The sequence below is a fragment of the Malaclemys terrapin genome, chromosome 1 (genome assembly GCF_027887155.1).
Source record: "Malaclemys terrapin pileata isolate rMalTer1 chromosome 1, rMalTer1.hap1, whole genome shotgun sequence".
Classification (NCBI taxonomy): Eukaryota; Metazoa; Chordata; order Testudines; family Emydidae; genus Malaclemys; species Malaclemys terrapin.
The window spans coordinates 56937351-56958396 of record NC_071505.1 but is presented as its reverse complement, the minus strand read 5'-3'; the positions used below and the strand labels follow the sequence as shown (position 1 = coordinate 56958396).

Genomic DNA, 21046 nt, shown 5'->3' with positions numbered 1-21046 from the left:
CCAGGCTGCCTGCGTATGGCTTCATGAGCCATGGCATTAAGGGGTAGGCTGGGTCCCCAAGAATAACTATTGGAATTTCAACATCCCCAATGGTTTTCTGGTCCGGAAAGTAAGTCCCTTGCTGCAGCCCTTTAAACAGAGTAGTGTTCCTGAAGACGCGAGCGTCATGAACCCTTCCCGGCCAGCCCACGTTGATGTTGGTGAAACGTCCCTTGTGATCCACACGTGCTTGCAGCACCATTGAAAAGTACCCCTTGAGGTTTATGTACTGGGTACCCTGGTGCTCCGGTGCCAAGATAGGGATATGGGTTCCATCTATCGCCCCACCACAGTTAGGGAATCCCATTGCAGCAAAGCCATCCACTATGACCTGCACATTTCCCAGAGTCACTACCTTTCGTAGCAGCACCTCAGTGATTGCTTTGGCTACTTGCATCACAGCAGCCCCCACAGAAGATTTGCCCACTCCAAATTGATTCCCGACTGACCGGTAGCTGTCTGGCGTTGCAAGCTTCCACAGGGCTATCGCCACTCACTTCTCAACTGTGAGGGCTGCTCTCATCTTGGTATTCTGGCGTTTCAGGGCAGAGGACAGCAAGTCACAAAGTTCCATGAAAGTGCCCTTACGCATGCGAAAGTTCCGCAGCCACTGGGAATCATCCCACACCGGCAACACTATGCGGTCCCATCAGTCTGTGCTTGTTTCCCTTGCCCAGAATCGGCGTTCCATGGATAGAACCTGCCCCATTAACAACATGATCTCCAAAGCACCGGGGCCCGCAGTTTGACAGAATTCTGTGTCCGTGTCCATGTCCATGTCCTCATCATGCTTGTCGCTGAGCTGCCGCCGCTGCTGCCTCCTTGCCTCGTTTTTCTGGTCCTGGCTCAGCATAAACTCCACGAGAACGCGCAAGGTGTTCACAATGTTCATGACTGCTGTCTTGAGCTGAGCGGGCTCCATGCTTGCCGTGGTATGGAGTCTGCAGTGTTCACCCAGGAAAAAAGGCGCGAAATGGTTGTCTGCCATCCGTTCCTTTCATGCAGGGAGTGAGGGAGGGGTGAGGCTGTACCCAGAACTACCTCTGACCAAGTTTTTTGTCCCATCAGGCACTGGGATCTCAACCCAGAATTCCAATGGGCAGGGGAGACTGTGGGAACTATGGGATAGCTATGGGATAGCTACCCACAGTGCAACGCTCCAGAAATCGATGCTAGCCCCGGAACATGGACACACACCGCCGAATTAATGTGCTTAGTGTGGCCGCATACATTCGACTTTATACAATCTGTTTCCCAAATTCTAATTATATAAATTCGGATTAATCCCGTAGTGTAGACATACCCTAAATGTACTGCAATACAAAGGAAAAATCAGAGATATAGTAACAACCTTATCCTCAGCTACCAGGATCATAAGAGACTAGGAGTGCTACAGAGGCAGAACATTCATCCCTGGAGGCAAGCAGGGTGAAGGCCTCATGTTGTCATCGAACAACCGGCTCTGGCCAATGCTCCAGGCAACATCAATAAATTCCCAGGGACCGAAGCAATGTGTGGTTCCTGAAGGACCTCCACAAAAGCACAGCCAACCAAAAAAAAAGGATATTTTCCTTAACTGGTAATTTTTATTTCTTTGAGATCCTCTATGCCATCCCAGAAAGTTGGAAAATAGTTCCTTTCTGACAGCAAATGGAGACAGCAACAACTGTCTACAGCGGGGGCGGGCAAACTTTTTGGCCTGAGGGTTGCATCAAGTTTCAGAAATTGTATGGAGGGCCGGTTAGGGGAGGCTGTGCCTCCCCAAACAGCCGGGCATGGCCCAGCCCCCTCCCCCCGCTTCTCGCCCCCTGACACCTCCCCCCAGGACTCCTGCCCCATCCACCCCCCCCCGTTCCCTGGTGGCCCCCCTATGCACCCCCCGCCACTCCTTGTTCCCTGACTGCCCCCGGAACCTTCACCTTTGACTTCCCGCCACTGCACCATCCAATCCCCCCTCCTTCCAGATTGCCCCCCAGGATCCCTGCCCCCATTCAACCCCCCTGTTCCCTGCCCTCTGACCGCCCCGACCCCATCCACACCCCGAACTCCCTTGCCCTCTATCCAACCCCCCATCTCCCTGCCCCCTTACCGCGCTGCCTGGAGCACCGACGGCTGGTGGCACGACAGCCGCGCCGCCTGGCTGAAGCCAGCCACTCCACAGCGCAGCACAGAGTACCGGATCAGGCCAGGCTTTGCACTGCGCTGCCCAGATACCCAGAGCATTGCGCCGGCGGCGCGGTGCGCTGAGGCTGTGGGGGAAGGGGGACAGCAGGGGAGGAGCCGGGGACTAGCCTCCCGGGCCAGGAGCTCAGGGGCCGGGCAGGAGGGTTCCACGGGCCGGTTGTGGCCCGCGGGCAGTAGTTTGCCCACCTCTGGTCTACAGAATGCCAAAATAACTTCATTGCCATGCAGGATCAAAGAGTATCAATATATTTTTTAAACTGTCAGCAGTACAATCTATATCACCTATACGATTTGAAAAAACACACCGTGTTCTCTATTGTTTAGCGTCACCTAAAAGTACTATAATCAGAATGTAACTGGAAATTCTAAAGAGAAAGAAAGCAGATGAGATAATTTAGTGTTGTCTTCTTTCATAGCCAATACAACCAGTGTTCCCTCTAATTTTTCCCACCCATGTGCGGAATGAATTTTGTTATGTGCACCAATATGGAGCTGATGTGTGACAAAATTCATGTGATGGGGGTGGGGCCGAGGGGTTCGGAGTGTGGGAGGGGGTCCAGGGGGTTGGGGTGTAGGGGCTCCAGCTGGAAGTGCGGGCTCTGGGGTGGGGCCGGGGTGAGGGGTTTTGGATGCAGGGCGGTGCTTGGGGAGGGGGGAGAGAGAGAGACACAGAGAGAGAGAGGTCTCCCCCCAGCTCTCTCCCCCCGCAGAAGCAGCACCTGGGCTGTGGGGGAGAGGCACCTCTCCCCGCCTCAGAAGCTCTGGGTTTGGGGCTGCAGGATAGGTGCCCCTCCCCCGGCAGGTCCGCGACTGGGCTGCGCTGCCTTGGTTGCACCTGGGGCAGCACCGCCCCAGCAGGTCTGGGCACCCCGTCTGTGACTGGCTCCGGTCCGCTCCACCCACGCCGCAGCAGAGTTGGGACCAAGGAAGGGGTGCTCCGCATCCCAGTTGCAGCAGGTTGGAGGCCAGACTAGGTGAGGGGCTGGGGGAGGGGTGCCCCTCCCCTGGCAGGTCCCTGGGCGGGTTCCTTGAATGCCTGCGTGGTGCTAAATAGGCTGCTGTGTGGCTGCACAGCTTACAGGGAACTTAGAATACAATACCAGTAAACATGATGCCATTTTTTTTTTGCCAAACTTTTACTATAGTTACAAAAATTGAATCCACATTCTGTGTAATAATGCACAGGTATTATGAAAAAAAATCAATATTCCTGCTTTCTCTAACCAGATTGTCATTAAAAACAGTGTCAGCCTCCCATGACACACACCAGTATCACTGTGACCAATGAATGTCAGAGAAGGTGTTGTCTATCTCATAATCTTGATTGGGAGTTGGTGATTAGACCATAATGTGCACTTACCTTGCAGGGGATCCTTCTTCCGGCCCAGCTGACTTATAATATTAGGGATATTAGTTTTAATACATTGCCCCTCTTTCACATGTCCTTCCACTGCTTCCAAGAGATAGTAATATTTCTAAATTCTTCCATTATGACTTACTCCCTTGCAACTTCTCTCAGTAAGGGACAGTGACAAAAACTTACTAAGAGATTTTACAAGGGTAAAAACCCCTCAATGTTAGCTTTCATGCAAACACAGTTGAAAGAGACTATTTCCCATTCTTCAACTCCAAGAAAAACATTGGAAAAAATACCATGGTTAGTATTATATTTTAGGCTTGTGTACAGGGCCACCTGTTGTTTTATATCTTGTTGCTTCATTTCCATTTAGAATTCAGAAAAAGAAAAATAACTATAGAGTACCCAGCACTTTGTTGCCTAACACAGAATCAGACAAAAAATAACCACTACAGATCCTTCTGACATTGTGTTTTATGATTTGTTTAATTACATTTTGTCATCAGATGGTGTTACACAACTGCAGCATAGAACAGTGATTCTGTTGCCTTTTTCAACTCCTTCCACTAAAATATTGTTTTTCTTGTTCCCCAAATCCTGGCTACTACTGAATAAGAGGTGGCAACTGCGGAATCTTTCTCTGATTTAACTGCCCATTCCTGCCTGCTTGAATGCAAGAGAAACTATTCTGCATCATTCCTTTTTGGTTTTGGGGGCCAGAAAGATTTCAGTGGCTCCTTTTCTACCTCTCCTAGGATTCGGGGTTGGCAGAACGGCAGCATGGGAAGCAGGGGAGACAGTCTGATTGCTCACTGTCCCCTGTATTATTACTTCACACCTCAGATATCAGTGGGACTGCTCTACTGTCTAATTCCCAGGCAGAAAGAGCAGGGCCACCCAGAGGATTCAGGGGGCATGGGGCAAAGCAATTTCAGGGGCCCTTTCTATAAAAAAAAGTTGCAATACTATAGAATACTATATTCTTGTGGGGGCCCCTGTGGGGCCCAGGGCCTGGGGCAAATTGCCCCACTTACCCCTGCCCCTCCCCCACACTTTGGGTGGCCCTGAGAAGGAGTATAGTATAAATATGACCTGTAGAATTCATCACTGTTTACAATGGGCTTCTGAAGAAGCATGTTTGAGAGGAGGAATACGCAGATTCCACTTATTTTGGATTATGAAGATTTCAAATATTAGCTGCTATTTTCTAGCTAAAAACTTCTATCTGAGGATTTCTATATTAACTATTTCACCGTAGTATCTAAGCTCAGAGTCTCATCATATGTTAGCGTCAACTAGCAATAACTTTATTAATGGTGCCTCACACAGAGTACAATATAACTGTCTAACTACAAGCAGGAGCACAGGAGGCAACTCAGTTGACAAGCTAGGATCTGCAACAGAACTACTCCTGTGCAGCCAAAATCTTTGCTTAAGCTATAAGTGAAATGACAGACTTTCAGTGTAGAACCACTCTGCTTCTTGTAAAATGCTCCCCACTTCACTGTAAAGACGTGTGTGTAGATGAATATTTGAATCAATTCAATAACTAGCTCCATATCATTTTTGTGAGGGAAGCGGGGAGTGTTGGAAGTAGAAGAGTTTCAGGAACTGATCAACCCAAAGACTTCGAATTTGAGTAGACGCATGTATAGGTCAACACCAGTTTGTGGAATCACCCTAGCCCTACTTGAGAGCTATGAGTTGGGTATCAATTCTCTAGAATATTGGATGTACAAACATACGTTATAACTAGTAAAAATATTAAAGCAAGTATGGGGTGGGGAAGGGTCGGAGGAAAAAAGGTCTTTCATCTTCCCTGGTTTGCTTGAGCCTCCCACTGATGAAATCACAGCCTTCCAGAAATCTAGTTTCAAAATTTGAGAAACACATTCTTGTATAGCTACAGTAGTACAAGATTAAAATACTGTTTAGTTAGATAATGCTGCTTTACAGTTTTACAGCAAGATTAGATTTGTAATTAAATTAAAGAATTAAATTACATTCTAAGAAAGAGAAAACAACTAGTTTGAAGTATCATGTCAAGAGGCTAACATTTCGTGTTGTTTTTCTTCTTTCTCAAGAAAGTATTTGAATGGAACTGTATACTTACCACTGACATGCAAATTTCTCACTATCTATTTCCACTATTCCTGGTGGTGGAGCAATATGCTGTGCTGCTCTTGATGCTGTGGAAAAGGAAATAAAAAGATACATTTGCTGACATGTAATGATGATTCTTCCTATAAAATTGAGCATCTCAGGCAACACAAAGGATCATCGGAAGTTCAGTAGTTTCAAATTTGATTTGAAATTTGTTTTGTACTTTTGCAAGATCTCTCCTCTCACTCTTCCCCAAAGTAACAAGAGGGGTAGCCGTGTTAGTCTGAATCTGTAAAAAGCAACAGAGGGGCCTGTGGCACCTTTAAGACTAACAGAAGTATTGGAGCATACGTTTTCGTGGGTGAATGCCCACATTCACCCACGAAAGCGTATGCTCCAATACTTCTGTTAGTCTTAAAGGTGCCACAGGACCCTCTGTTGCTCTTCCCCCAAAGAAGTTCATTTTGACAAAATTAAATGCAAGGATTAATTAATTATTTACATCTACAGAGAGATTCCTAGACACAAAGTATAACTACATATATTTAAAGAACGCCCCACATCCATGTCTTAAAAGGCAATAACTTTATTTACTGAATGATCAGATTTGCTTTAAATCAACTCTGTTTAAATGCATGCCAAGTTGTTTCAAAGATGTAATGAGATGTGTGTGAGGACACATCTCCGGCAAGGTTTTTAGCCACTAGTGTAATTGTATTAGTGCAAACCGCTAGTCTAAATGTATTGCACTAGTATAAACCATGACTTGCATTAGCACACCTGGTTTGAAACTGGTTTTATGCCAGAATGGAATGGAGTAACTGGAACCACAAGAGCCATGGGCAGTAAGAAGGAATTGAGAAACAAGTTGGTCCACTTCACCCTTCTTCCCCAGAAGGAGGAGATGTCACCAGGTGCAGACCCATTGACACTGATGGCCAAATGCTTCTGATCTCAAGTTCATGAGGCACATGAGCACCAACATACATATAGACAATCACGCAAAGAAGAAATATTGCTTTTTCTCAAGCTTGGCTGACCCCTCTGTCTTAGCTCCTCAATTCTTCCTGCCTGCACAAATATTCTAGCCACTTATATCCCAGGTTGGAACTAATCAGAACCAACTTGAGTTGACCTTACAGTAATAAAAAATGACTGCATCTTTATGCAAGATTCAAGCATTTGACATCAAGATGCTTCGACAGAATAGCAGTGCACTCTTGTCCAAGGGTGTTAAATCCTGCCTTGATTCTCTTTATAAAAAATGAATTACACTTTTAAATAAGAGAGCTATCCCTGGTGATCCATGCAATCAGCATCTCTGTGCTGAACTACTGCAATGATTTGACCACAAAGGCCACACAGAAGCTACAACTACTGCAAGATGCAGTAGCCTGCCTATGAGGCCCGTTCACAGGCAGTCCTGTAAACCTGTGTTACACTGGTGATCGATGACCTGCAATAGGTCTCCACAGAGTTTTATATCTGCTTCAAGGTCGTGGCACTAATCTTTAAAGACCTTGACATGCTAGGACCTAGCTACCGTAAGTCTCTATCTTCCTGTCTAGCACTCTCATTTATGATTAGTAGGAATCATGTAGCTGATGTAAACAATCAGGGACGTGTCATTCTCAATGGTGGTCCCTTGGCTGTAGAATTCCCTATCATTATTCAGAATACTGAGATGGTCTGGGAACAAATAAGGTTTTCCCAACTACTCTCCCTTAATCTATTTTTCAGTTTGTGTGTGTCCATAACTCACCATGTGCACAAGCACTTCTTTGCTTAAGGAAAATGCTAAAACATGCTCAGGGCATCATTTTCAAAATGGTAGTTAGTTTAGTATTTCTGAACTAATTTTTTTCCAAATATTAAAATCACATTCCTCATTGAGGATACGTTTGAACTTTTAAATAAAAATGCTTTTGAGTTTTCTGAACACATAGAAGTCTCAGTTGTTCTTTAAAGTAGGCAAGCAACTTGCAACCACTTAACTTAAGCAGTGGGTCCAATTTTATTTTAACTTAAAAACAAAACAAACGCCTTCAAGAGCAGACCAAGCTTGGAAAGTTTTCACCAATGGGAAAACTTTTGAAAAAGTTACAAATCGTGGGAAAAGTGGACTACAGAATGAAATATAAAATAACTACTAATGCTGCCTTAGGACACGTTTGTGTGTAACACAAATACTAAGATTTTAGTTTGTAGTAGGAAATTATTATTTTGTAGAATGAAAATGTAACTGATACTGGGATATAATTACCTCATCCTTCAATGCTTTCCACATTAATTTAACTCTTTCAACCCAAACCGCTAGGCCACCTGTTTCAGTATCATACAGGTATTTCAGTATAGTTCTATTAGAGTCAAACATGTTCCATTAAAATAAAAAAGCAGTAACTAAAAAGTAAAGTTGTACATGAATGCTTACACTACCTTACATGGTTAAAAGCTCATGTAGACATGTTGCAGTAATATCAAGTGGGGGCATTCCCTAATACAATTTATTCCAGTAACTTGCTTTACAGAGGTGCAGCACATCTATATATGGAGTTTGCGCCTGTGTAACTACATCAAAGTAGTCATATCAAAGCAAAATACTCTAACGTGGGCAAGGCCTTCAATCGGCTAGCAAAAAGTCTGTCAAGATTTCATGGCTCATACTTTTCTGGAGTCAAGTCACTTTGAACTGCAATGTTTTATAAAAATAGTTTTGAGAAGAAGAATCTGATTAACTGAGAAAGGTTCTGGATGAGTGGGTAATCCAACAAATCACATTGTCTATTAAGTCCAAGAGGGAAAGGGAAAAATACTAGGGAAAAAAACTTAAATTTATGTTTAGTCATAGAAATGAAACTGAAGTATTAGAGTCTTTGAGTCTGACCCTGACTTGAATGGGAGTTGCAGCTCACCAATATGTCTCAGGTTTACACCTTTTAGGAGCTTCCGGGAACCACGCAAAGGCAGTATGGGCCTTTAAAAAGTCTGGGGTACTTTAAGTATTGAGGGGGAAAAACGGAGTGGTGCTGGTGGGATTGGATTTTTTTGGCAGAGGAGGGAGGGAGTTTTTAAATTTGAACGTTTTTTAAAATTTTTTTTTTTTTAAAAGCAGTAACATATGGCAAGATGTGTAGTTATTTCAGATAGCTACCCTTTTCAAATGGCTGAAAGCACCTGACTCCTGTGTCTCCAGTTTGAGCCAAATCCTGCAGGTTTTACTTTCAATGAAGTTATGGGAGTGAGGGAAGGAGGACTAGGACCAGCAAGTACATGCTTGATTGTATTATCAGTTGTTTAATTAATGAGAGTGACATTTATATTTGGATTGGATGAGTCACCATAGATGCCATGATCCAACAATGCTCATAACTTTCTTGATATGCAATGTATACTTGTGAAAAGCACTGAAGTAGATATCTTTCTCCTATACTTGCTGTTAGAGGAATCACATAGGTCAGCAGAATGTAATTTTGTATGTGAATTTAACAAGAAAAGTTCTTGTTAAAAACCTTGTGTGTGCACGTCAAAAGATACCAGATATCTAGAGTGAAATTTTGACCCTACGAAAGTCAAAGAGTGCTTTATCATTTATTTCAGTGGGGCCAGGATTTCACTCTGAAAATAGATTTTCTACAGCTAAACAATATCAACAATATCAAGTACATTCAGAGATTATAATGACCTCAACAAAGAATTAAACTTTCCTTTAAGCTTTAATTGTAGGTGTTAAATTTTGGCTCACATCACAAATGAAATGTTTAGTGGCTTCAATGCAGTCAAAGGGAATTTTTTTTTAATCTTCATTTCCATGATTCCATTAGATTCTGTAGCCCATTCTCCTAGAATTTGACCCTAACACTAACTGAGAACATATTTTACATACTGCCATGTACTTACTATTCACACAGAATATAACACAAAATGGACTATCTACCCCTCAAAGTTGTAGATATTTTGTTGACATGCAAATGAACAGGTTAATTTTAAATAAAAATGTGTAACATTTTCATTGTGTACATTTTCAAGATTGACAGCGCTGAAAAATGTTAAGATTCTTTCCATCTTACTTCAGAGTGTTTTCATGTAATGACCAATATTGTTCCAAATATTTATTCAATTAGAAAAATAAAACAAAGATTAACTTAACATCCATTTTTCCAGCAACCATACTAAAAATATGCATGTCTGATCTGACATATTGAATCACAAGTAAATCATTAAATTACGCACAGCTATATAGCTATACATATGCACGCAATTACATAGCTACAGATAGAAAGACAGATGGACAGTCACATATGCTATAAAGAATGTTCTACAGAAATACAAAAGATGTTCTCCTATAATAGCACTAACCTGGGACAGCTGTTGCATGGGCCTGTGAGGAAACATGCTCCACCGCCTGTGGCCTGATTTCAGATACTTGATGGTTGGAGCTTTGATGTTCAATGAGTTTTACTGCAGTAAGTGCATCAGGTCCAAACATCTGGATGTCCATAGAAACCAGACATACTAATGTATCTAAAACATTAAATGCAAAACCAATAACGATATTACAACAAAACAAATATGAGTGTTTGGTATTGAACACACGGATTTGAATTAAACTGACACTTGCTGAAAGAAAAACAAACCCTCACACATTTCTGTGGATTTCTACATTATATTTTTCATGGCATATAAAGCCAATATATAATTCAAAATCCTGACCTGCTTTGGTGTCTATTTTCATTAGTTCTCTGAGAAAACAAAAATTCAGTTATGTAAATATACAGCAACAATATGCACATAATATATAAACACACACATTCTCTAAACTCTGACAAAGTAAAATTTCTGAATCCCTGAATGTGACAACGTGCCAATTCTTTTTCCTCAACAAATAAACTAATACGATATTTTGTTCTGCTTCTTCCTCACCTATGCTCTTGTCTACTTTAGCAATCTTTGTGCAGGCCACTTCTCCCATTTCTGTGAGCATGTATAGAACTTCGAGTGCTGAGATTACAAGCAGCACATCTGGTAAAGTGAGATGACATATTATTTCTTTGTAGGATTCTTGATCCACATATTCACAAATTAATACACCATTATCTTCAGCTTTACAAAGATTCCCCAAGATTTCCATGCCTGAAAAACAAATATAGAATAGTATTAAACAGCCAAAAATCATTCTCTTACTATTTACAAAAAAAATCAGAAATCTAAGACCTTACCTCTCATTTTTAAGAATCTATCCCTTGCCATTAGGCATTTTGTAACAGTGTGAAACATTAGATGAGTAGTTTTGAAATCAACAGGGTCCAACAGAAGCTGAGAGAAGGGAAAAAACATATTTTAAGCTGCAGTCCACGTTGTACGTACAGTCATAATACTTACAGTTCTTAAATTTGCATACCAAATTCAATGCTCAAAAGTCTTTATATGTTGGAATATGTTGTCACTTCTGTGAGCATGTAAGACTTTGCTTTAAATGCCTAGAGTTCTTAATTATTATTTTTAAAATTGCATTAACCCTTTTCTCTTCTGAAGTATTTGGGAAGAGGCTCTGAACTTCTCTTTTTTCTTTGAGTCTTTATAGTAAGGAAAATAACTGTATTCCTAGGCTGTCATCAGGATGGATATGAACGTTTTCCTAAACCCTATGAAACAGTAGCAGTGATTAGGGGTGAATTCCTCCCTATGGCTTTCACCATCCTTTGTCCTGTTTGTACAGCACCTAGCACCTAACACGATGAGGTCCTAGTCCATGACTTGGGTCCCTAGGCACTATGATAAATACTACAACTACCACCACCACCACCAGTGCTCTCTCAAAGGCCCTTCCACACTGAAAACACCATCCTAGTCAGATTTCTATCAGTAGCTGAGCACTACAGTATCTCCTTCCCTGCTATTTACTCATTCCAGGATTTCAATATATACACAATATCCAACTTTATATTTATCGGTGGTGTATAATGTCATAAAATGGATTGAGTTGGCCTGTTACTGTTTCTTCTTACATCTAAATAACTTTGAAAAGAAAGTCTCCCTCACTGATGATATATCCATGTGTATGTGACCTTCCCAAAGTCCCCCTGGTTTTCTCATACTCATTATTATAAACAGTGTATTGATACCTATTAACTGGTGACACGAGAATTCTTGTATTATCATAGTGGAATTATGATTTATAACCCATATGAATATTTTTCATTTTTAAAGTAATTCCCCGATGCCATGGAATTTCAATTGAAAATCAGAGATGATTTGAAGGATCCCATGCCCCTCACACAACTGTATTCCTCACATGACTGTGCTTAGACAAATTGGAGGCCCCACTCTATATCTGATTCCTAGCCTTGTGCATTCTGTTGAAATCTAATATTTGCAAATTCAAAGCACTTATTCACTACTACTTCAAATAAACACAAGAAAAATAATTAAATTTAAGACATCAGTCAAGCTACTTAATACTAAAGTAGCACCTTCTCCAAAGTATATTTACCTCTGCTGCAATATTTCCTAGTGTGTCAAGCCCCAATTGTCGTAGAGAAATAAAATGACTATGAGCAGAGAGAAGCAGGAACCGAAGACAGGTACGATTAGCTGCCAAAAGTTTAACGTTTCCCTCCTCAAAGGAAAGATTTCGCAATATCACTGCAATCTGAAGTACCCGCTGCCCTTCAATATCATTAATGCCCAACTTGCGAGGTGGATGAAATAAGGATTCCCATATCCATTCTTCTGATGGAACATCTACAAAAGAAAAACATCAACTTTAGCTATTCCTTTTCTATATTTACCAGAATTTATCTAATCAGTTTATTCAAGACATCTCACCTTGAGATTTGTTTCTGTCAGAAATGAGGTCACGTACTTCATTATCCTCGACAATATCCTTCCAAAACTGAGAACAGAATAAAAAGTAAAACTGAATTTCTGAAGTGTGATGTTTCCTTTACAGATACATTTGTTTTCTCTTCTGCCTCTTTAAAATATTCACAAATGGATAAGGATGTGTTTATCACTATTCCATCCCTTGAAAAAAATCCTCTTCTCATTCATATCAGCTACTAGAGATCATCTTTAAGATGCAGTATCTAAATAATGGTACATTCTTCACTCCAGAGCTGAAACCTACGATGTTCAATATATTACAGCTGCTTTAAAGAAGTCTTCCTGCCACCCTTCCAAGACACCAAAGGTACTCCATCCATAATCAACCAATAGGATCTGAGACCTATTCCTATTCCACCACAAGGAATTCAAAGTACTTTACAAATTAAGGGCCTGATCTGCAAACCTTTACTGTGTGGCTAGTCCGACTACAGTCAAGATTAATCATAGGATCAAGCTCATAAGCTGATAAAATATATATGGATCACTTAATTCACTACTAAAATACAGCTGTCTCTTATGTGAAATGCAACAGCTCTATCATCAGAAAGTAAAACCCAGGAAACAATTTAGGACAAGAAATGAAGTAAAACCTCTAGGAGAATGATACTTCTATTGCAATCATCACTTTGAGCTAGAGGAGGCCCTTTTTAAGAAGGAGCTTGAGACACTCAAGGAAGAGGGGTTTTGTCATGTTTAAACGATGTGTGCAAAACCAGATTGCCTTCAATTTCACTTGTCAATGCAATATACCCTTTTTGATGTTACTCTATTGGAAAGTGAAGAGGGTAAACATGCAAATTTCGCTAGTGATAACAAAAGGAAGATGATCTTAGAATCATGAACGAGACATACTCCTTTAATTTCTCTAGTGTTTGTATTTTTAAAACACGGAAGAGGTGGTGAATCCTCAAATGCAAATCCTCAACCTTAATTTTAAAGTCTTTGGAAAGGCCCAGAGAACTAAGCCAATTAGGAATGTAGGGTTACTCCTGTTGCCAGTGCTCTTGCAGTGATACCAAAATCATAAGATGCTCTCACAATGCCATGGCATTAGTTAGACTGACTGTCAAACAATATGCTCTTGGTCTCTTTAAAATATTCAGGCTAAAAGTCCAAAAGGAAGCACTCTCAGATTTAAAAAAATGTATCTAATACGGTTGGGTAATTTGAAGTTATAGAACAGTAGACTTTCTTCTCAGAGGTAAGTCATCCTGGACTCTCTCATGAGGTATAGAACATGAGGACTTGGCATGTTCTCTCTGCAGGAGCTGACATCCATGTCATCTTGGCATAGGCTTATTAAAAAATATTAAAACTCTAGCACTTGTACAATTGATGAGTAGGTACTGAAGTTGAGGTAAAATATCAATACATTGCAGGAGCAAGACAGCCATAAGTAATGGGCAGTGCAATCTTAGCCTTTTGACAAGGGTATCAAATAACATTGGCATTTTCTCCTGAAACAATGTCATTTTCAAATCCAACTTCTTCACCAATTAGCCCCATGTCCTGAAACTGCTAAAAATCATTTGGTGGTGACACAGAAGGCATCATAACACTGTCATTAGGGGGGCAATGATGAAGGACCAGTTCATCCCCACATTCCTCTTTATAGTATGTGTCTAATAAATCCCCCCATGCTGGCTAGAGGAGATTTTAAACACTCCATGGAAAGATCAGAGCTGACTCCTGAGGTCATTTAGGTGAAGGACAATTGGCAGTATATCTCTCTGATGACTTCTTTAACAATGTTGCTACTATATAAAGGGCTTGTATCACTTCATACCAGGGTACAGGTAAAGCCAAAGATAAAGGCTTCTAGCGCTCACAGAATAAGGAGAACAGTTGAAGTACATAGCCTGAAAGAGATCTGTCTGATTCTAAAAACCACAGAACGAGGATGAAATTCACCTCAGTTGGGACCTGAGCCAACCTTAAAGATGTTACTTCAGAACCAAAGAAACATCTCTCTTAGATAAAGAAGGCTAGCGACAGACAACTCTGGCTGTCAGGTCTAAAGAAACACTATTCTCCAGAACAGACTAATACAGGAGTGCCCTCTCAGAAGCTCAAGTGAGAGAACCACAAAGGCATCAAGAGTCAAGGTTTCACCTGGACAGCCTATAAGAGCTGAGGCATCTGTTGTCAGAACAGCGGTATTAGGCATTCAAATTTCACAACTTAGAATAATAGAATCATAGAAGATCATAGGAGGTCATCTAGTTCAACCCCCTGCTCACAGCAGGACCAATCCCAATTAAATCATCCCAGCCAAGGCTTTGTCAAACCGGACCTTAAAAAGCTTTAAGGATGCAGATTCCACCACCCCACTAGGTAACCCATTCCAGTGATTCATCACTCTCCTTGTGAAATAATTTTTCCTAATATCCAATCTAGACCTCCCCCAGTGCAACTTGAGACCATTGCTCCTTGTTCTATCATCTGCCACCACTGAGAACAGCCTAGCTCCATCCTCTTTGGAACCCCCCCTTCAGGTAGTTGAAGGCTGCTATCAAATCCCTCCTCATTCTTCTCTTCTGCAGACTACATAAGCTCAGTTCCCTCAGTCTCTCTTCATAAGTTATGTGCCCCAGACCCCTAATCATTTTTGTTGCCCTCCGCTGGACTCTTTCCAATTTGTCCACATTCCTTCTGTAGTGGAGGGCCCAAAATTGTATGCAATACTCCAGATGTGGCCTCACCAATGCCAAATAGAGCGGAATAATCACTTCCCTCAATCTGCTGGCAATGCTCCTACTAATGCAGCCCAATATGCCGTTAGCCTTCTTGGCAACAAGGGCACACTGTTGACTCATATCCAGCTTCTCGTCCACTGTAATCCCCAATGTAAACTTCTGACTTTCATATCCAAGGACTCATTCAACTCTGACTCTTAGCTGGATCAATAAACTTCCAATGTTCATAGCTCACACTGTTTTCAAAGGAAAGATGTCAGTACCTCAATATCAACCAGTTCCACCTATGCCAAGTCTCTGGCTCTAGGAATGCTTGGAACTGAGCAATTTGCAAGACCTGATTTAAGAATCTTGGGTTTTGTCTAGATTAGGAAAAGAGGTTGAAATTAAATTGGGATTAGCCACCACATTAGTACACAATGGTGCAAAACCTTACTATTAACTGTCACTGTAGGAAACATGATAGGAGAAGTGAATGATGACCCTATCAAAATAAATATTTGCACCTGGCAGAACAAGTGACAGACAAACCAACATTTACAAAAGAAAACCTGAACAACAAGAGCAAGAAGAGAGCACAGATCTACGTAAGAACCATTTTGCTAATTTTATAAAAGTATAAGCAACCCAAAAGAGAAAAGAACAAGCACGCAACCTCCTGCTCTTTCCAACACAATGCATTTGTTGTGAGTCAACAGAATAACAGGGGAAATTTAAATTTAAAAATATCATCATTTTATATACAGAAACAGAGCTGCTATATGAAATAAATAACTTCCTGTGGTGGGATCAACAAACTGCTTAAAATAAGATTCTATGAAAAAAATGGATTATTGTAATATATAGGTATTTTTAGATGTGGTATTAGTTTATGGCATGCCTTCAAAAGTGTTTTACAGTAGTGTGGTACTATATACCATGTAACATTTATAAATAGATCCTTGGAGCACATCCAAGTTTCTTATTAGTAAACCTTACTGCAACTATGCTGGTTCTACTTAACACCCAATTAAGAGAGTTTATTAAAACCATCTGTCTACATATACTATAATTATTTAAGATGATATAATTTATTATATGTTGGTTAATTACAATTCAATATAATTTCAAATGTTTACATATCTAGACATAGCACCTGATGTTGTTCTTCATTAACTATTACACAAACTGCCTCAGTTTTAGGGGATAGCAAAACCAGAAAAGCTAGCTACTTTTGAATAAAAATTTCCAAGTATAATATTTCTGGACATCTGTCTGACAGAAAAGATGAAGACAAAGACCACGAGGCACAATTTTTGACACTTAACCTTAGTATACTTTAACATACGTCCAAGCTCCAGTCATAAAAAGTAATGCCTATTTTCTTTATTCTCAATTTTATTCTTTTGGGAGAGTCCACCTATTTTTATTTTAGCAATGAAAAAAATTTAATGGGCACTACCATTACCCAATTTGGCCCAACATTAAAGTTATGTAAAAACTAGCTTAACACAATACATGAACATAAAAATTCCTCTGCAATGTCTGTAATGCAAATATTGCTGTATTCAGTTGATATATTAAAAAGAAAGAAAGAAAGAAAGAAAGAATTTGAGCAGAAATCAGACTATAAACTGAACTGGAACTAACTAGTCTAATCCCCCACCCCTCACTGGCCATTTCTGTCACCTGGAAATAAACAGCAAAAATTAGCAAAATAAAACATTTTTTAAAATTCTTCCCATTTGAATAATATAAGTTATTTGAATCCTTCTTAAGGAAATCTGTTGTGTTATATTAACATGATAGAATCCCCTTAAGCAAACATAATGAAATGTCAAATCCCTTTCATATATATTATATTACACGCTACCGAGCACCATACAAATATTAATCCAGGACACAGAGGAAGTGTTTACATATAATAGAAGTGTAGCCAGAAGTAATTTTGCTACACATTAATATAGCATATCATGCCCTCTAGTGGAAAAAAAACAAAAATGTCTTGTGCAAACCTAGCTACTATAATGTAAACTCCTAATTGAAGGGCTTGTTTAAAAAAATTCTGTAACCTTTGTCTATTCTACAACTCACCCTTCCTTTTTCTTAATGCTTTTCTTCCTACTTACCCCCAAGTTTTATCACAAATATCCTTGAGTTAGTATGCTACTATATTTTCTTGAAAGCAATAAACTGGAAAGTAGTTCAAAGTCACATTCTGGTACAACTTATGTGAAAACCATTTTGATGCTTTAAGAGACTTAGACTTTGCTACTGGCAGTGCACAGTTTAAAACAGTTTCATAATTTCAAAATTACCTTAACAAAATCTCTATCAGTTTTCTCCTTCCATTCGTCTCCAAATACAGTAGAAAATGATCCTAAAGCTTTAAGCATAAAAAAAAAGTGTCAAAATGAGCTGAACATTTTCATTTGATTTTCTACCAATCAACAATAGAAATAAAGATTCAACAATACTACAGACCACTCAGAAGTTTTCTTTTTTCATCGAGTAATTTTGCAGTAAGATGTAGTAAACCACTGTAATCGCTACTGCAATACACTCAACTGACTGCTGTTGCAGTACTACAGTTTATTAAGGCACAAGAAAATATTTGAATGGTCTAAACTTTGTGTACCTTTGCCTTGTATCTTAAAGAGCCATGACATGCTTTTCTAGAATTCTTTTGACAAAAGTATGAAGTGGTTTCCTAGCTTTAAATCTCATGTCAACAACTAGTTTTTTCTTGTACATAGTAAAGAGTAAAGATGATCCCAGTTGTTTAGCATGGTGCTTAGGCAAAACTTCCCTTGAAGCTTTCAAGAAGCCAACACAATGGCTAGACAACACTATCACTTACTAAAATATTAGTATTTTACAAAGAAGCTTTATGATAATTCCTGGCTGCTTTGGTGGAACCGGTAAATAATATTACATCAAATTTTCTGGCCTATCACTCTTTGGAAGCAACGAAGATTAGTTCACAGGATTTCCCTTGACAGGAAAATAACTATTTTGCAGCTTGGAAGTCTGCGATTAGTGTCAATATGAAGTTGTATAAAACAGTATTTAGTTCACAGTATATTTTTATTGTGAAAAATTGTTACAATTTTCAGCTGAAAATAATGAAGCAGCATTTGACATCTTACAGAATCCAGGACCAAGGCTTCTGCACCATTTGGCATGCAAGGCCTAATTAAATATTTTGAGGATACAAACAAGTTATTTAAAACAATCCTACTGACAAGATGGGGAAAAAAGGTTTTGTATTCCCGTCATGTTCTTAGGTTACATAAGAGAACTTGAACTTAAAATGAAAAATGAATGTTAAAAAACTGAGACAGTACTCCTGAAAGAGAGAGGCTGTCCTAAGACATGCAAGGTAAGAGTTATCTCAAATTTTCAAACTGGAATAAATCCTAAGAGGTTAACAAAATTGAGAAAAATATAACTAGAAATGTTACATCACAAAAAAGAGAATTAACACAATTCACAAACTATAATGATGAAAACTATATATATGCTCTGGAACAGGGGTCTCAAAGGTGTGGCCCGCCGAGTTATTTACTGCAGCCAGCCAAGCTCCCCGCCCCCCCTGAGTTATTTCCTGCAGCTGCCAAGCTCCCCAGCATGCCATATCCCTGCTCCTCTGCCTAACTCCAGGCGCTTTCCAGAAGGGAGGTGGGGAGGAGCGGGGAGCCGCTCGTTCAGGGGAGGAGGCGGAGAAGAGGTGGGGCAGGGACTTTGGGGAAGGGGTTGGAATGGGGGTGGGGAAGGGGTGGAAAGAGGTGGAGAAGGGGCAGAGCCTCATGGAAGGGGTGGAGTGGGGGCGGGGCCAGGGGCAGCGGGGGAGGAGAGGTGTCAGTGATGTGGCCCTTGGGCCAATGTACTAGTCCCCATGTGGCTCTCGTGCTCATTTGAGTTTGAGATCCCTGCTCTAGAAAATAAGTATTCCCTCACTACATGGATAGGGAAATAGGACACATCTGTCTTTTGCATTGATCAGACCCTCACTGCTGGATGTATTAGAGAGTAGCTGAAAATAAAATCCTTCTCCTAGTGGAAGAAAAGAACATGTCTATTACAAATTTGCCTCTCTCAAATACCAATGATTATTCATTTACTATTGTTAGCGATGGCCTAGAACTTTACCTCAAATACTTCTCAGCTGAGGAAGACCATAACACAAAGAACAGCTAGTACAGGACACCAATGAAACAACCGTATGGAAACACAGGCTTGACCTCCAAAAGTTAACAATGGAGGACTAGCCCTGAGTGTCCAAAAAGGCATGAAACAAAAGAACATTCAAACCTTGCTGAAGCACCTTTCTCATTTCTGTAAAAGCTACTTTGAAGAAGGAATTGTCCTGACTCTCAGCAGAGTGACCACTCAAAATCAGACTCTAAGGATGGGCCTCTGGGAAGGATTAATTAGGGAATTAAAATTAACTTTAGACACTCTTTAAACATTCCTTCCACTTGGGAGTCCTTGTGACTAGCACAGATGCAGACAATGTATTGGTCTGGTCAAATGTGAGGGACATCCTATTAAGAAAAAACACAGTAAAAGGACAGACACACAACCCAAAAAATCTGAAGGAGAAATTAGACCAGCACTCATATATTACTGACATGAAGAACTTTTTACATACTACAAATGATTAAGGAAATAAAAAAGTTGATAATATTTTTAAAAATGAGTATATAATGTGCCTCACACATACTCTTCCCCACAATTGAAGGAAAACAGTAAAAAGATAGTAATTTTGATGCAGTATTTTGCAAGAATATGTACACGCATGCATGCGTGTGCACGCACACCCACACACTGTATCTATTATTAGGGGCATCCCAAAATATTCTTTAGCTAAAGAATGCTCATTTGAGGATTTATTTAGATAAAATTAACTTTGGAAAACATTACTATCTCTTGTTAGAGAAGCTTTGTACATAACAAAAATTAAAATAGTGAATGATTCCTTTTTTCCATAAGCTAGGAGTTATATTTTATCCTACTGTCATTCAGTAAGATTCCAAAATGGTTCGGTCATATATTTGCTTACAAAAGAACATAAAGCAAGGAACAAGAAGGCCTAACAGCCAACACACTGGTCAATCTACCCAGGAGCAATAATTCAGTATTGAAATAGTTTTGTGAAATACAACTTCTTAAAATACTAAAAATGCAAGCAGGCCAATTAAATATTTCTTAAATCCAGACTGAGATCATTTTAATGATATTGAGGTCTGATTTCTAAATTTCACTGTGCTTAGGAACTAACAAATCTTTGTTTTATCAGAATATAAACTCAGTGTGTCATTTTTATGAGATGCTTCTTTCTATTTTTAATATGTAATTTACATCAAAATGCACATCTTTTAAAAATCAACAAAGTCCTATGCATTCATCAGGAAAACAAACAAACACATACGTCCTGACATCAGAGGCTAAATGGAAATCTAATGCTAAACATTTATCACTGAACTCAAGTAATTTAAAAATACCACTGAAAACCCAATTCTTAAGTTTCACTAAATTAAACTGTTAAATGATAAAGTCTCTAAAACATATATATATGCTAGCTGAATAAAAAGGTAATTTTAATATTCAAAGCCTGACATGAAGCACAAGTTATGAAATAATTAAAAAAGAAAACTAAGTATCAAGTTAATTTCTCTTCAGTAAATTATTTAAAATTTACTATAAATGAAGAATGATGATTATTCAAAATTGAAAGAAGCTACAAAAATATATTTGCAGCTTTCCTGCTCAGATATTAAAAATGTTATATACAGTAAAA

At 39.9% G+C, this 21046-nt stretch overlaps 1 protein-coding gene across 1 annotated transcript in view; it reads right to left on the bottom strand.

Annotated features, from left to right (window-relative positions):
* The window catches only part of ARID2 (AT-rich interaction domain 2), a 160070-nt gene that overhangs the window by 61092 nt on the left and 77932 nt on the right, over positions 1 to 21046 (bottom strand). Inside the window, exons 6-12 of the mRNA XM_054024890.1 lie at positions 17562 to 17629; positions 12509 to 12575; positions 12174 to 12424; positions 10900 to 10996; positions 10604 to 10813; positions 10040 to 10204; positions 5694 to 5769 (exon numbers count right to left, since the gene is read on the bottom strand). Coding sequence (XP_053880865.1) covers positions 5694 to 5769; positions 10040 to 10204; positions 10604 to 10813; positions 10900 to 10996; positions 12174 to 12424; positions 12509 to 12575; positions 17562 to 17629 — 934 coding nt within the window. The remainder of the gene's footprint in view (positions 1 to 5693; positions 5770 to 10039; positions 10205 to 10603; positions 10814 to 10899; positions 10997 to 12173; positions 12425 to 12508; positions 12576 to 17561; positions 17630 to 21046) is intronic.